Source organism: Esox lucius, chromosome 11 (assembly GCF_011004845.1).
Source record: "Esox lucius isolate fEsoLuc1 chromosome 11, fEsoLuc1.pri, whole genome shotgun sequence".
Lineage (NCBI taxonomy): Eukaryota > Metazoa > Chordata > Actinopteri > Esociformes > Esocidae > Esox > Esox lucius.
The window spans coordinates 35765313-35780105 of record NC_047579.1 but is presented as its reverse complement, the minus strand read 5'-3'; the positions used below and the strand labels follow the sequence as shown (position 1 = coordinate 35780105).

At 40.7% G+C, this 14793-nt stretch overlaps 2 protein-coding genes across 5 annotated transcripts; both read right to left on the bottom strand.

The window, feature by feature from the left end:
* Positions 1 to 495: 495 nt before the first annotated feature.
* Positions 496 to 4255, bottom strand: gcat (glycine C-acetyltransferase). 2 transcript variants are annotated; one of them, XM_010874514.4, is made up of 9 exons: positions 3981 to 4255; positions 3416 to 3546; positions 3224 to 3325; positions 2980 to 3126; positions 2535 to 2689; positions 1836 to 1918; positions 1470 to 1641; positions 1069 to 1190; positions 496 to 787 (listed from the first exon to the last, which is right to left on the bottom strand). In XM_010874514.4, the coding sequence occupies exons 1-9, from the start codon at positions 4204 to 4206 to the stop codon at positions 636 to 638; spliced, it is 1290 nt and encodes a 429-aa protein (XP_010872816.1). In that variant the 5' UTR covers positions 4207 to 4255; the 3' UTR covers positions 496 to 635. The 2 variants fall into 2 exon arrangements, with proteins under 2 accessions (XP_010872816.1, XP_010872817.1); XM_010874515.4 differs by having other exon boundaries at positions 3993 to 4254.
* Positions 4256 to 6886: 2631 nt separating this feature from the next.
* Positions 6887 to 14793, bottom strand: tom1 (target of myb1 membrane trafficking protein). 3 transcript variants are annotated; one of them, XM_020050633.2, is made up of 15 exons: positions 14514 to 14793; positions 12917 to 13001; positions 12742 to 12820; positions 12491 to 12640; positions 12226 to 12360; positions 11974 to 12099; positions 11597 to 11713; positions 11320 to 11453; positions 11201 to 11243; positions 9222 to 9354; positions 9055 to 9127; positions 8241 to 8310; positions 7650 to 7709; positions 7193 to 7232; positions 6887 to 7055 (listed from the first exon to the last, which is right to left on the bottom strand). In XM_020050633.2, the coding sequence occupies exons 1-15, from the start codon at positions 14563 to 14565 to the stop codon at positions 6961 to 6963; spliced, it is 1392 nt and encodes a 463-aa protein (XP_019906192.2). In that variant the 5' UTR covers positions 14566 to 14793; the 3' UTR covers positions 6887 to 6960. The 3 variants fall into 3 exon arrangements, with proteins under 3 accessions (XP_019906192.2, XP_019906191.2, XP_034150836.1); XM_020050632.2 differs by lacking the exon at positions 14514 to 14793 and adding an exon at positions 13480 to 13787; XM_034294945.1 differs by lacking the exons at positions 6887 to 7055; positions 7193 to 7232; positions 14514 to 14793 and adding exons at positions 7282 to 7492; positions 13480 to 13794 and having other exon boundaries at positions 7610 to 7709.

Genomic DNA, 14793 nt, shown 5'->3' with positions numbered 1-14793 from the left:
ATTCTGAGGGGTGGCCAGTCTTCTGGCTGTGTTCGGTAAGGATTAGAGTACAAGGGCCATGTCAATGTTTTTCCTTGAACAGAAGACAAGCATGTCCATAAACGCATGCAGGCTGTGACCAGAGTCCTTAAACAGTATAGGGACAGAATAACAGAAAATCTGTCAAGTTGAAGACCTCCAAGTAAATTTCCAAATAGGGATATGGACAACTCCCCTCTGTTGACTGTCAGCACCTCTCACCGTGAAAGCATTGAAAATAAGATACGGTTCAAATGAGCAAGCTGGTCTGGGTTCATACGTTATCAAATACATCTAACTAAAAGGCATAGCTATATACATAAGATTTCTAACAGCCAATGAAATATGCTTGTCAAAAATCATTTTATTCATTCTGCTGCTGAGAAAATCAACACATGGCATTGATCAGCATTAATCACAAATTACCTTAATCAGTAACACACTATCCTGTTTAATGCATTGTCATACACACACACACACACACCTGTTCTAGTTCAGCCTTGAACATAACATTACGGTCATTCACAGGCCATGACTGTAACAGCAGTCCAAGCTCTGCATATTGCTTGACTTTGCAGCCTGCTTATTCATAGCAAAATATCCAAGAATAGTTCTCTTTAAGACACAACTCCATGCTTCCTTCCTGTTTGTATGAAAGCATCCACAGCACGGTCAATATCCTGGTCAGTGTGGGCCGCTGAGATCTGGACCCGGATTCTGGCTTTGCCCTTTGGTACCACTGGGTAGGAGAACCCAATCACATACACACCTGTGGAACACAGAAGAATGAATACTTCTAATAGATACAGAACACAGACGACTGTTGTTCTTCTAGAGGCAGATGCCTAATTTAACTGTGTTTTTATTCCAGACGTTGTATTCAAGTAGATTAATTTACAGATAATTATAGTTTGTCTATAGCGGCAAGCCTTTTTGGGGCATGTAAAACTATAATACCCCAGTCAACTCACATTTTGAGACTGAATTAGATATTTTTTTTAATTATCAACTTGGTTAGTATTCAGCCTGGAGCAAGAACTGTAGTCTCACCTAGCTTTAGCATGTCATCAGCCATCAGAGAGGCTAGTCTGGCATCCCCCAGCATCACAGGACAGATAGGATGTGCAGAGCCTGAGATGGTGAATCCAGCTTCTGTCATTTTGTTTCTGAACCTACAGGAGGGGGTAAGAAATAAATATAAATTGTTCCTAATATATACACATATGCCTTAAACTAAATGTAAACATGTCAAAAGACAATTTTTTCCTCCTCTCACAAGTATAATTAATCACATTCATAAATTGTTTTCCTTTTCTGAAAGGTCCCTTTAATGACTTTGCTCATTCTTATTTTCTTTCACAAAGACAAACAATCCTGATCTGTTTTTGCCCATGCTCTTATGTCAATATTTAACATTCACCAAAGCACAAAAGCCCCAGTCCCCTCCCCACCTCATGGTTTTGGCCCCAACGCTCTGAGCGATCTCATTGGACGCCAAAAGCAGCTCAACAGCACGGGTTGCACAGCCCACGACGGGAGGAGGCAGGGAGTTGGAGAAGAGGTAGGGACGAGAGCGCTGTCTCAGCAGGTCAATCAGAGGTTTAGGGCCCACTGTGTATCCCCCTGAAACATCAAGACAATCAGATCCACCCTACATATCAAGATGAGCCTGACGATTTCCAAAAATCTGTGATATTTAATAGGTTACAGGTTTTGATAACACGGCCTACATTACCAATATTGACATTTCATAAGCTTTTATGCAATTCTTACACAACTCCATACAGGATTGTAGGCCAACGAAGACAGAAACCTACCTGCGGCACCTCCCAGTGCTTTTCCCAGAGTAGAGTTGACAATGTGAACCCTGTCCATCACTCCCAGTAGCTCATCAGTGCCTCTGCAAACAACATTTAAAAACACTCAGACTCTGCATAATTAGCTATTCATTGACACGCATCAGTCCCCAATTTAAATGTTTACAACAAGTTCCAAACGCATATCTGAGCTTTCTTTTTTAAAACTGAAATACAAAAATATGCACATCTGAGCTACGCACATCCCACCTTTAACATGCAATCGCTTCTAAAATGGCTTGCGCAGTATTAGGCTTTACTCATCGAGTGAAAACTATTAGAATTAGCCAAGTTAATTAATATCGTGTATACTGTTTCACAGCGACAAAAGTAACCTAAACTACCAGATAAGTCATCCATCAGTAGCCTACCAGGCAAACTGCTGATTACGTTAGATTCTATTTTGTTTTTGTTAGGTTCTCCATTAGGAAGTGCTTTGCTTTAAACAGTAAGTATAGCCTTTTACTTAGATTAGGTGAACAATAAAATGAAGGGGTTATTTATTCAGGGGCTGTGTCACAGGTATCGTTTTACAGGTAAATGTGAATAGATTACTACTAGAAGATGGTTATTTCAAACCCACCACCCACTCTCGTACTCCTAAGCACAAAATGGGTTTTAATTTCAATATCTTAATCTCTCCACACGGACTTCACTCACCTTCCTCGTGGGCCCATGAATCCAGTGGCATGGCATTCATCAATGAAGACCAAGGCCCCATACTGCTCTGCCAGGTCACAGATACCCTTTAACGGAGCAACGTCGCCATCCATAGAGAACACACCATCCGTGACAACCAAGCGCATTCGAGAAGACTGAGGAGAACAGGGTGCCACGATGACCAGTGATGCAAACCATATTCAACATATAAATCATATTCAACCAACTTCCTGTTGCACTCCCTTTGGCCTCTTTTAAATTTTTTAAAGAATCATGGGTTCAAAGATGATTATGCAAAATAAGCAATAAAAAAATGCATCCCTAAGCTAGAAATTGTAATGCAATCCTATTCTATTGTGTAATGGCAGGGCAGAGTGAAGTGTCACTGCAGTTGCAAAGATCCATGAGATGGTATCACAGTATTAGGGTGGAAAAGACATTTTACCTGGGACTGTTTGAGCTGGGTCTCCAAGTCATTGAGGTCCATATGTTTGTATCTAAACCTCTTGGCCCGACACAACCTGATTCCATCAATTATAGAGGCATGGTTCAGCTCATCGGACAGAACCGCATCATCAGGTCCCAACAAAACCTGATGTAGAACAGAGCACATTCCTAATTTAACACAATGAAATAGAAACGTTAGAGAACTTGCAACATAACTTTATAAACAGTCAAGAGCCACAAACCTCAAATAGCCCTGCATTGGCGTCAAAACAGCTGGCATACAGGATGCATTCCTCCCGCTCATGGAACTTAGCCAGCTTCTGCTCCAGATCTTTGTGAATGTCCTGTGAATAATAGGGCAATAAGAAAATGAAAGTAGTGTTAACTATTTTAGAATCACCAGAAACCCTTCAAGTAAGCAGTTGTTAGGTTACCTGTGTCCCACAGATAAATCTCACTGAACTCAGCCCAGCTCCATATTTCTTCAAGGCTTCTATCCCTGCCTCCACTACCTGGGGATGGCTAGAAAGGCCCAGATAGTTGTTGGCACAGAAATTCAATATATCTGCAGGTGGAAGAGAGAGAAACCACAAACCGGGTCTTAGGACAAGATGCAATCCATTACAAAATGTACACGACTTTCAGAGGGCATGATTCATTGATTCACCGTTGGCAACTACCAGTGACGAACAAATAGTTGCAATTACAATTCTCAAGTGTCGATCTTGTAGCTACGGACCAACACCATCATCAGCTTCAAACCTTCAACGAAGTTCATATTACTGGGCTAAACATACAAACTAGCAATAATCGAGTTAGTTAGCTAAGCTTAACAAGCTATAACTCATGGCAACAATTAAGCAAACATTTCAGCCTCAAAAGACGCTTACCTAACTAGATTCCTTGGGGCAATGTGGTGCTAACGTTGGCCAAATACAACTTGAAGACAGAAAGACAGAGGTACTCATTTGTATTTGTATTAAAAGCGTGCAAGTTCACCATTAAACTCACCGCCACGACTGCCGTCCACGTTGATATGAGGACCCTGCTTGGACGTAATAATTCTTTCTCCTTTCCACGTTCCTCCTGTTCGGATCGTTTCGAGCTCATGCTCCAACACTGATCTTGCCTCAGCGATAGCTGCATATCCCCTGATTGAAGTGGAGGGTCTCAAAACAACCCTAATTGGGTTAATAAGACAACGGACAGCTGTTCGAAAAGGCATTACGAGTTTCTGCAGTTGACAGAACGGCAACGTTGCGTAAGGCGTGGCTAAATCTTTACTTGACGTCAGACCCACGTATGCTTACCATCATAGAAACAACAGCACATAAATGCATTATTAAAAATATATATATTCATAAGAACACAATAATAACATATAGTAATGTGAATAAAGATAAGGGTGTTAACTAAGTGGAAAGTACATTATTTGCAGTATTAACACGTAAAAGGTATGGACAGAGTTTTAATTGTGCAATATTTGCCCTCAACAATATTTGTGGTGTGGATAAAATGTACTCAGTGCATGGAAATTAATTTTAAATCACAGATTGCTTGCAATATTGCCATCGTGATAACCGTGTTGTGAAGTGTAGACATGACCTTTGTTTCAGAAAACCATTCCTTTAGCAAGGCAGATGTCACTCCGGGTGAGGAAGAGTTGTCTATAGACATCCATAATGAAGAGCCGTCATTTCCCAGAACAAGTATAGACTGACGAGTTTCACAAGAAAAATCTGTGTCACTGGCCATTTTGAGCCTGTAATCAAACCCACAATTGCTGATGCAGTCTAAAGGCCAATTTATGGCTTCTTTGTTTTCAACTGTGCTAACATAATTGCTAAATGGTTCTAATGATCACATATCCTTTTAAATATATACCCCCCCCCCCCCAAAAAAAAAAGTCAGAATTAAGTATGATTTACAATAGGAAGAGTGTGGTGTATTGTGTGAGTTTTTATACTGTACTTGATCACCATGGGATCTTTTGTTTTCATTTGAGGATGATTCTTATTATTTTGAATTCATTGGACCTTTCTTTTAGTGTGTTATTTAGAACATACTTGGAGTCTTCATTACTGAAGATTTGGAATCTGTATAAGTAAACATGCATAACAGGTCTGTTGGGTCAGCTTGAGGGATTTAAGGACAGGTAGAGAATGTTCATGTCCAGGCAACTTGGATGCCATCTGGTGGCATTTCTGCAAGTATTACATGGTAACATTACCTAGACCGGAATTCTGTATGATTTTTACAATTATTCTCTGTTCTCTATTTCGTTCCAACTAAAAATGTGTAAAGTGAGTTGGTGTGGTGCCTGTGCACCGGGTCACATGAGGAACCGATCAGTCCCTTACCTGACCTTAACTCAACCTACCACCTACAATGCCTAAACTTAGCTTGGCCCTAATGCCTATCCCTAACCAGTAATGCCAAAATCAAACTCCAATTCCAACCCTAAACCACACTTTCTCCGTTAAACTAACACCTAAGGCAAATAAATTGCCATTACAAAACCGGGACAGGACAATATTGACATGTAATTGAAATCAGATACACACCCACAGTGACGTTAACAGAGCAAATCCTTTTTACCGAGTACTGTCACAGATGGACAAGGAGTCTTTGATGATATGCTTGCCTGCAATTATTATTTTTTTTAAATGAATTACTCCCATTTACAGAACCATGTAATCAGATCCCATCCTGAGCACCACGGTTCCCATCTCAGTAAATACAAACAATCTGCATTTTAGAATGCATCTGCGTTTATTCAAACAGAATTTCATCTTGACATTTTGTAACATTAAGTACTTTAAAAACAATGTTTATATAGCAGGTGGGATTAACCATGGCCATCACAATTTCAAAACCATTTCACCTTATAATAATAGCTTATTGCAATGTAACATGGTAGTCCATCATTCCTACGTTTTCTGTAGCCCACACCAAAGTGTGATGATACTGGGCAGAAAATACAATTTTGACATATTTAATCCTATTGTAAGAAATGTAAATGCAATGAATTAACAATTGTGCAAATGTTTGTATCCACATATATACGACATGTACACATTCTCCCAAACATAACACTGTAGTAGCAAACATTAAGTGTTTCTGTTGGACAAATTCTGGAAGGTCCCTTTCACGTTTTCTTTTTCAATTTGACAAATGATTTTGCAACTAAAATGTATTTGGCAAAAAGAATACACCTCTGGATCATTCCCTTATGAATACTCACATACAGTGTCATGGGATGATCTATTGTGCCCTTTGTAATTACTGGAACAATGAGCATATTTTTGTTCCTTTGGCTCTATACTCCAAATGTCTGTATTAGAAATCCAGCAATTAATGAGGTTTAAGTATAGATTCTCAGGTTGTAGGCAAGTGTTCATACTGGTTTCACCATTTAAAAGAGACAAAAACCTTTACACATAATTCCAGGGCACCAAAAATATTGGGACAACTGGCTACAATAATATGCAAAAATAAAACCTGAGAAACTATACTTTAACCTTGTAGTGAGTTAGATTTCAGATCCAACATTTTGGTGTATGAAGCCAAGAATGTTTACTGTCCAAATTATTTTTCATAAAGCACACAGTGTAAATTATAAACAATTGCTACAGATTAGACATTAAATTAAAAGATACATCAAAAACAGATTAAGACCTTAATCCAGGAGAGTTCTGCAACAGTTTTCTGGTGGTCAGAGCCTTGGGCCTGTAACCGAAAGGTTGTGGTTTTGATCCCCAATCTGATAATGTGCCCTTGAGCAAGGTGCATAAACCTAATCGCGAATGTTGCATCAGCTATATGTCTTAAATGTACAAAGTTGACCATACAGTATAACTTGTACCTGAGTTTTTTAGTAGCACAGCTCTGTTTTCAAGAGTTGTTTCTCAGTTGTCAATCAAACAATGGACCATTTTAGTCTTTTCACACCTTTTGGGAAAACTTCATAAGTTATGGTCTATGACGCAGAGTGATTGTTGTCACGCGAAGAGGTTTTCAAGGATGGGAGTCGCTCTGCTGCTCTCGCTCTTTCTGCCAGAAATTTGTCAAACTCTAAAAGGGACAGAAAGTTGGCTAAAGAAGGCTTTGGTTGTCTCAAAAAGGGATTACTGATCAATGTAATAGTACAAGAAAGCCAAAAATATCTTGTTGGTGTAAGCTACATGAGGAAATAAGTAACAGAAGCTTACCCTCACTGGTCACACCCTCAGAATCAGCCATGTCGTCCTCCTGTAACACAAAAACACACAGTTGTCCCAAGTCGTGTGTTCACATCAGTCTGATTTCGAATTCATTCTACTGGCTCATCTAGGTAGATTCAAACCATGACCAAGAATCTAGGAATGTTACATTTGCAGGGGTAAAATAGAAAACAGGCATTTATATCCTGCATTCAGTTTTTTCACGAACAAAATAAGTGGGGATGCAAGTGGATATGCTGCTATAACATTGGGGAAGTCAGACTCAGCTTGGTTACGCAGCTTGGTTACGCAGCTTGGTTACGCAGCTTGGTTACGCAGCTTGGTTACGCAGCTTGGTTACGCAGCTTGGTTACGCAGCTTGGTTACGCAGCTTGGTTACGCAGCTTGGTTACGCAGCTTGGTTACAGTAAGCCGTGTCACTCAGTGAATATGAAGACTGACCCACCTCATCCACATGCAGCCACCGCTCAATGTCATCCATTATAGACATCTGACTCACAGGGATCTGGGGGAGATGGCACTGTCATTCATTCAGCATTTCACTTTAAATCAAGACTGTAGACCAGTCACCACTAGATTGTCCTGGGCAAGGTGTAAGTAACCACCACTGAATGCATGCTGATCCCTATGAAGTTTCAAGATCTCCATCTGTCAGCTTCAGAAATGCCCATGAACACCACTCAACTGACAAACCCAAAATCAAAAAGTATTGTCTCAAAATAACTTGATCAGGCGCACATTAGGCTGTATGCAAATATCTAAGTACACAGAGAGAAAAATCGTTCTTGAAATACACACTAAACATGCTTCAAGACAGAATACCCCAGCCTGACCCCCAAAATAAAAGGGTAGCACAACAAATTGCATGCCACCATGCCAGCCACTTCACCCACCTTTCCCTTTTCCAACACCCAGTCAAACTCTGGTGAGAAGCTTAGAATCCATATAGGGCAAAAGGACATTAGAAGATAATGCTCTTTCCAACTAAACATTCCTTCAAATCTATCCTGGGTTAATTCATTCAGGGGTTACTGACCGTTCCAGGGTTCGGTAATCTAGTGTCTTGTGGTTGAGCCAGACAGTCGGCAGCACCTTCATTCCAGCCACTAAAAAAATAATAATAAAAAAAAAAAAAAAAAAATTTCACCGCATGACAAATCTTTGTAAGCATACAGCATATCGGTTAGCTCAAACTAAACAGTATTATATTTAGCTATATAAGCGAGCAGTTCATGTCAGACTCAGTTGGCCGCATAATCCTTGAGAATGAATGGCACACATCTTGGAGAGATTAGCAGCAATCCTGAGCCAGTCAGGTTCACCTCAATTTAGTTCCTGTCTACAGCAAGCCTGACAACACAAACTCCTCTGTGGCACTATTGTTCACTATACATATTACGGACTCTTCCAATGCAGACTTTTGTGATCTCAACATGAGGGGTTGTATAAAACATCATGAGGGCATAGATTAAATAGGAGTATAAATAAATTTTTAAAATAAATTATAAAAGTGCGTAATGCATATGTCCTGGCATTAGCATACCTACAGTTTTTTTTTTTTACCAGAATATTCATATTGTTTTCACCATCTAAAAATGTTATTTAATTAACTCAGATCCAGATCAAATGAAAAAGGGAGCCATGCAAAAAAAAGTGGGGAACCCTGTGTCTAGAGTATAATCACAGCTGGAGCTGTACAGTTACAAGAGTGAGATGCTCATTGCTCTACTGATCACACAGTCCCATGACAAGAACACATCAGATCCATCACAGCATCTCACACCATCAGTCTAAACAATATGTTTCACCTTGAAAGGGAAACCTGGACTTTTGTTGGAGGAGCCTATTACCTCAATCTTTGTTGTGTCTGTGAGGTGCTCCTGTTTTGGGCAAATGACTCACATTCCTTGAATTCCTTCAAGCCTACATTGAGAACAAGCAAAGAAACAATTGTAAAATAGTATAGGGACACTTAGAAACGTAATCTACCTGGTAAAGAAACACAGCAGTTACTTACTGAGTCCTGACATCTCACTTGACACAATATCACCTCTCGATTGGCAGAGTTGACTGTGGGTGGGTGCTGCAGCGACCGGCTTAGGTGCAATATTTAAGTCGATGAGGTTGACGTAGTTTGGGCTCTGAGCGATCTGGAAACATTTGAAATACATATCAAAAGCAATTTCAATGAAATTATGTTAAAGGACAACAGACCATTTAAATGGATGGTTAGGGACCCGTGAATGCCATTGCATCCAGTATGAAGGATGTTCGAGGTAGTTTTGCAAGTCACTGCCAACTAGTGTTAACATAATTACGACAAGTCTACAAGAACAGTGAGCTCCAGGCATTCCACTAATACTGCAGATATTGGTTTACAGAAGCAATATGGCATCTTGGGGGGTTTGAGGTTTATTATATACCACAACTAAGCGCTATACTCAGACTGTGTAAATATACAAACAGCTAAAGGATTATTAGGAACACCATACTAATACTGTGTTTGACCCCCTTTCGCCTTCAGAAATGCCTTAATTCTACGTGGCATTGATTCAACAAGGTGCTGAAAACATTCTTTAGAAATGTTGGCCCATACTGATAGGATAGCATCTTGCAGTTGATGGAGATTTGTGGGATGCACATCCAGGGCACGAAGCTCTTGTTCCACCACATCACAAAGATGCTCTATTGGGTTGAGATCTGGTGACTGTGGGGGCCATTTCAGTACAGTGAACTCATTGTCATGTTCAAGAAACCAATTTGAAATGATTCGAGCTTTGTGACATGGTGCATTATCCTTCTGGAAGTAGCCATCAAAGGATGGGTACATGGTGGTCATAAAGGGATGGACATGGTCAGAAACAATGCTCAGGTAGGCCGTGGCATTTAAACAATGCCCAATTGGCACTAAGGGGCCTAAAGTGTGCCAAGAAAACATCCCCCACACCATTACACCACCACCAGCAGCCTGCACAGTGGTTACAAGGCATGATGGATCCATGTTCTCATTCTGTTTACACCAAATTCTCTACCATCTGAATGTCTCAACAGAAATCGAGACTCATCAGACCAGGCAACATTCTTCCAGTCTTCAACTGTCCAATTTTGGTGAGCTCATGCAAATTGTAGCCTCTTTTTCCTATTTGTAGGGGAGATGAGTGGTACTCGGTGGGGTCTTCTGCTGTTGTAGCCCATCTGCCTCAAGGTTGTGCGTGTTGTGGCTTCACATTCTTTGCTACATACCTCGGTTGTAATGAGTGGTTATTTCAGTCAAAGTTGCTCTTCTATCAGCTTGAATCAGTCGGCCCATTCTCCTCTGACCTCTAGCATCAACAAGGCATTTTCGCCCACAGGCCTGCCGCATACTGAATGTTTTTCCCTTTTCACACCATTCTTTGTAAACACTAGAAATGGTTGTGCGTGAAAATCCCAGTAACTGAGCAGATTTTGAAATACTCAGACCGGCCCGTCTGGCACCAACAACCATGCCCAAAATTGCTTAAATCACCTTTCTTTCCCATTCTGACATTCAGTTTGGGGTTCAGGAGATTGTCTTGACCAGGACCACACCCCTAAATGCATTGAAGCAACTGCCATGTGATTGGTTGATTAGATAAATGCGTTAATGAGAAATTGAACAGGTGTTCCTAATAATCCTTTAGGTGAGTGTATAGTTTTATCTTTAAGTAATTTGGCAGAGGCTCTTATCCAGAATGACTTAAAGGGCAATTAGGGTTAAATGCCTCGCTCGAGGGCACAACAGTTTTTCTTGCCAGATCTGGGTTTACCCATTTTGTTTACTGGCCCAATGCTTTTGACCAATAGTCTATTTGCCTGTCCAATGACAACTACCAAACCTGGGTGATTCTGAAAAATCATCTGAGAACAGTTTATCCCTTTTTACATTAGAATTACAAAGTTGAATGCAGTCTATCATACTTCGAGATTAGTTTGATCCCATCCCCTTACAAAAATCACTTTAACAAAAACACTTACCTGTTGTGTAGCTTTTAGACCATTTGCCTTTTGTCTCTGAAACCTAGAGAAGGACAAAATGAAAATCAACCTGGCATCAATGGTCAGGAACTATTAACCATGTCTGATGTTGAACATACCTTTGGTACCGAGTGAACGTGGTATTGATTTCATCATTAACAACCAGCAGCTCTTCGGTTAGCTTCTCCTCACTAAGTCTGGGGACCAGCTCCAGTATCCTGTCCTGCATGTCCTTACATGCTGCATACAACTCCTACTGACAGAGACAAAGGAGATGGTCAGCCAAAACACAGAAATTAATTTTAAAAAATTAAAATAGAATAAAGCACTAGATAGATCACGTCACAACCCTAGCTGGACAGCCATAGGTTGAGCCTTAAGAGTGAAATAACTAACCTGAAGCAGCTCAGTGTCTGAATGCTTGGCTGTAGCTGGATCCAGTTGAGCCATCATATCTGACATCACTGCCAGGTTACTTCGAACCACTCCAAGGTCTGTTTTCAACTTTTTAGCCTGGAACAGGAATCAATTGTATTGCCGCTATAAATATGCTGAATTGCATTAGTTGGGGAGGGAGAAATATGGCAAAGCATAAACTTTTATCATATATATGCGAAACAAGCAACAGTGAAATATCCACAGCACCCAAGGCAAATACATTTTAAAGCAATGCCCGGGAGTGAAGTTAGCTCGCATGCAAAATAATTTAGTGTTATTAAAATAATAGCAACGGCATTTCAGAGGCCCCTGTATAATCTGAACAGTCCCATCACCTGATAAGGTGTGAAGGTGACCGGTCCTTCCATGCTCTGTTGGGGTGCAGGATGCAGGGCTGTTATAATGACCGGCTTGGGGGACGGGGGAGCGGCAGACACAACAGCCCCGTTATCAGGCACCGTCTGGTGGACGTTGCAGACAGACTAGTCAGGTTAGCGTGCAACGTTAGGGAATAGGGAGCGAAAGCAGCTGTAAAGAAGGTTCACTCCGTATTTATTTGAGGAAATGCAATGACATTTAAGGTTTACCCTATTTGGAGTATAAATGGGGGAGTAACCGTCCAGTTCAGTCATGGGGAACTCCAGTCCTTTTCTCCGCAGGTCTTCGTACACAGAGACCACGCCCGTCAGGTCTGGCGAGCTACGGAATGCATCTGCCCACGCCTGAACAATGGACAAACATGGATCATTACGCAGCACACGCCCAACCACAGCATGCTACGCATTCCAACCACTGTTGGCTGAGTTAGAGACCTCTGTGACTTATTAAATTAATACCAGGGTTATCGCTTACCTGTATAAGGCTGAGAACTCTGTCATGCAGGACCAGAGGGGGGTTGTTCTTGGGTAAGATGGCCCTGACCAAAACTCCTTCAACAAAATCCCTGGTTGACACTAGAACGTGGAACCTGTGGCCACAGTTCTTCACGCATGCCTCCAGCACCTAAGAGGGAGACAATATTATTAGAGTTTTTATATAGGTTACAATGACCCAAAGAAAGTGTCAGGGTATGGTGAATGAATGGGGGCAAATCTGTCACTCACAGTTAATGCCAACATGACTTCTTTGAAGTTCTTGTTTCCCACAATCCTCTTCTTTATTGCTTTGTATGCATCTTTAGGCCTGTAATCATTGTAGCAGGTAAACAACCAGCTTCACACAAGAGCAGAACGCGGTAAGCTGTCAAAGGAATAGTGTATAATGCCAGAAGATACACACCCCTCCTCTGTCTCATTAATTATGTCACAGATCTCCATATTAAGGGCCCAGTCCTCCGACTGCAGACTGGAGTTGGTTGCATATTCTGAGAACAACATGTAGTAAAAATTGATTAAGAACATACACTTTATTTTCCATTACAACATGACCTGAAATACGTGGGCTATGTCACTGTAGAACGGTCTCTGTCACTTCACTAATTCACAACGCAATACTTGTGATTCAGCCTACTTCACTGACGCCTCTACTCATCCATGTGAGTCAAATCTGTTTGTCGAACTCACTGGTTCATGTGACCAGCATTAGTCGCCTTGGCAGACACTTATACAATAAAATTAAATGTTTTGGCATTATTCCTCTGAAAAGGAGGGGAGAAAGACAGGATTAAGCTCAATTGTCAACATAAAATCCCTCCTAGTTTCACTACCCACATTCTGGCCATGCATATTAGTTGTTGGCACTCAACTTTCCAGGTATGATTATATAACTGACGGTTGTATTAAAAACGTGTATGCTACATAAAAAACAAGTTGGCAAGCAGAGTCATTAGGAATGTTATTCACCATGAATTATCAGATGATCAGATTTTCCCATAGAGGTTAGAGGACCCATTCCTAATTGTCTGCATGTGCTGGAACAGAGGCGATAATGGCACAGACAGACAAGAGACACCTCTCCGTTTTGGTGTTTACCCCTTCCATGCAGAGGGGGTGCCTCAAAGCAAGATGACATCTCACTTGCTATTTCTTATCGTCGGGCTAGGGCAATACATACACCAGAGTCAATGCTACCTATTCCACAAGCCCGGAAAAAAAATGCCTTCTCTAACCAGACTTCTATTTTCTTTAAAAATTAAGCGAATATCACACACATTTGACTAAATGGTAGATGTTTTCAATGGCTATATTAACGCTAAAGCAGACTTACACCTCTAATCTTCTATACAGGTAAAAAAGAAAAAGGAAACATTTTACGCCAATTAAATGGAGAATTAATACATCGTAATCCCGCCTCTAGCCTAGCACATTATTGCATTATTGTGCGACCCAAGTGTAAAGTAAAGCTACGTTCACGTGCAATCGTAATCTCTGGAAAGTTCACAAGCATTAACCTGCTAGTATTTAACATGTCTGACCATTGTAGGGTTTAAGATAAACAACTTGCATGAGCAAAATTAGCAAACGTATCAAACTATCCAAAGTGTAATTTGTTGAATCCTTGTTCCGACTTCAGATGAATTTAGGACATACAACTTCAGAATTCTTATTTCCGAAAAGTAGGTCTACGTGAAGTAAGCCTACAACATAATCTCTTCGTGCATTGCCAATCTTCACCATTTTGCTTAACTACTGTATAAGTGCACTATATTTACATTTTGAGATTTTATAAAATAAATAATCGATGTATCCAACTTCCCTTTCATTAAGCCAATCAATTATTCAGGTCGCATGTATACGTGACTCTGGTAAATTTCGATTTTCCAGCAACAGTTTACACTTACGAAGCGAGACCGGTAGGACGCGGATGCTTTGTTACTTTCTACAAATTCAAGCGCAACATCGTTAAAACAAACATATAAATACAATTTAACAATTACCAACTCGCTGGCCAACCGGGGTAGTAAACGGGTTTCCAGTCAGAAACTCCATCTTTCTTCCTGCAAGGAAAACCTAAATCCAGAGCCACACGTCCCTCGTTTAGCCTACACAGCAGGGAGGAGTCCTGGAAACAAACTGGAGCAGCACAAGTTTCATTCAATTAGGTTACATCACCCATTAAAGGGAAATGTATCCATTTTATGGACTAGCAACTGAAATGCATACGAAACATATTGTGACCAAAATAAGCATATAACAACCAAGACAACGGCTAACACA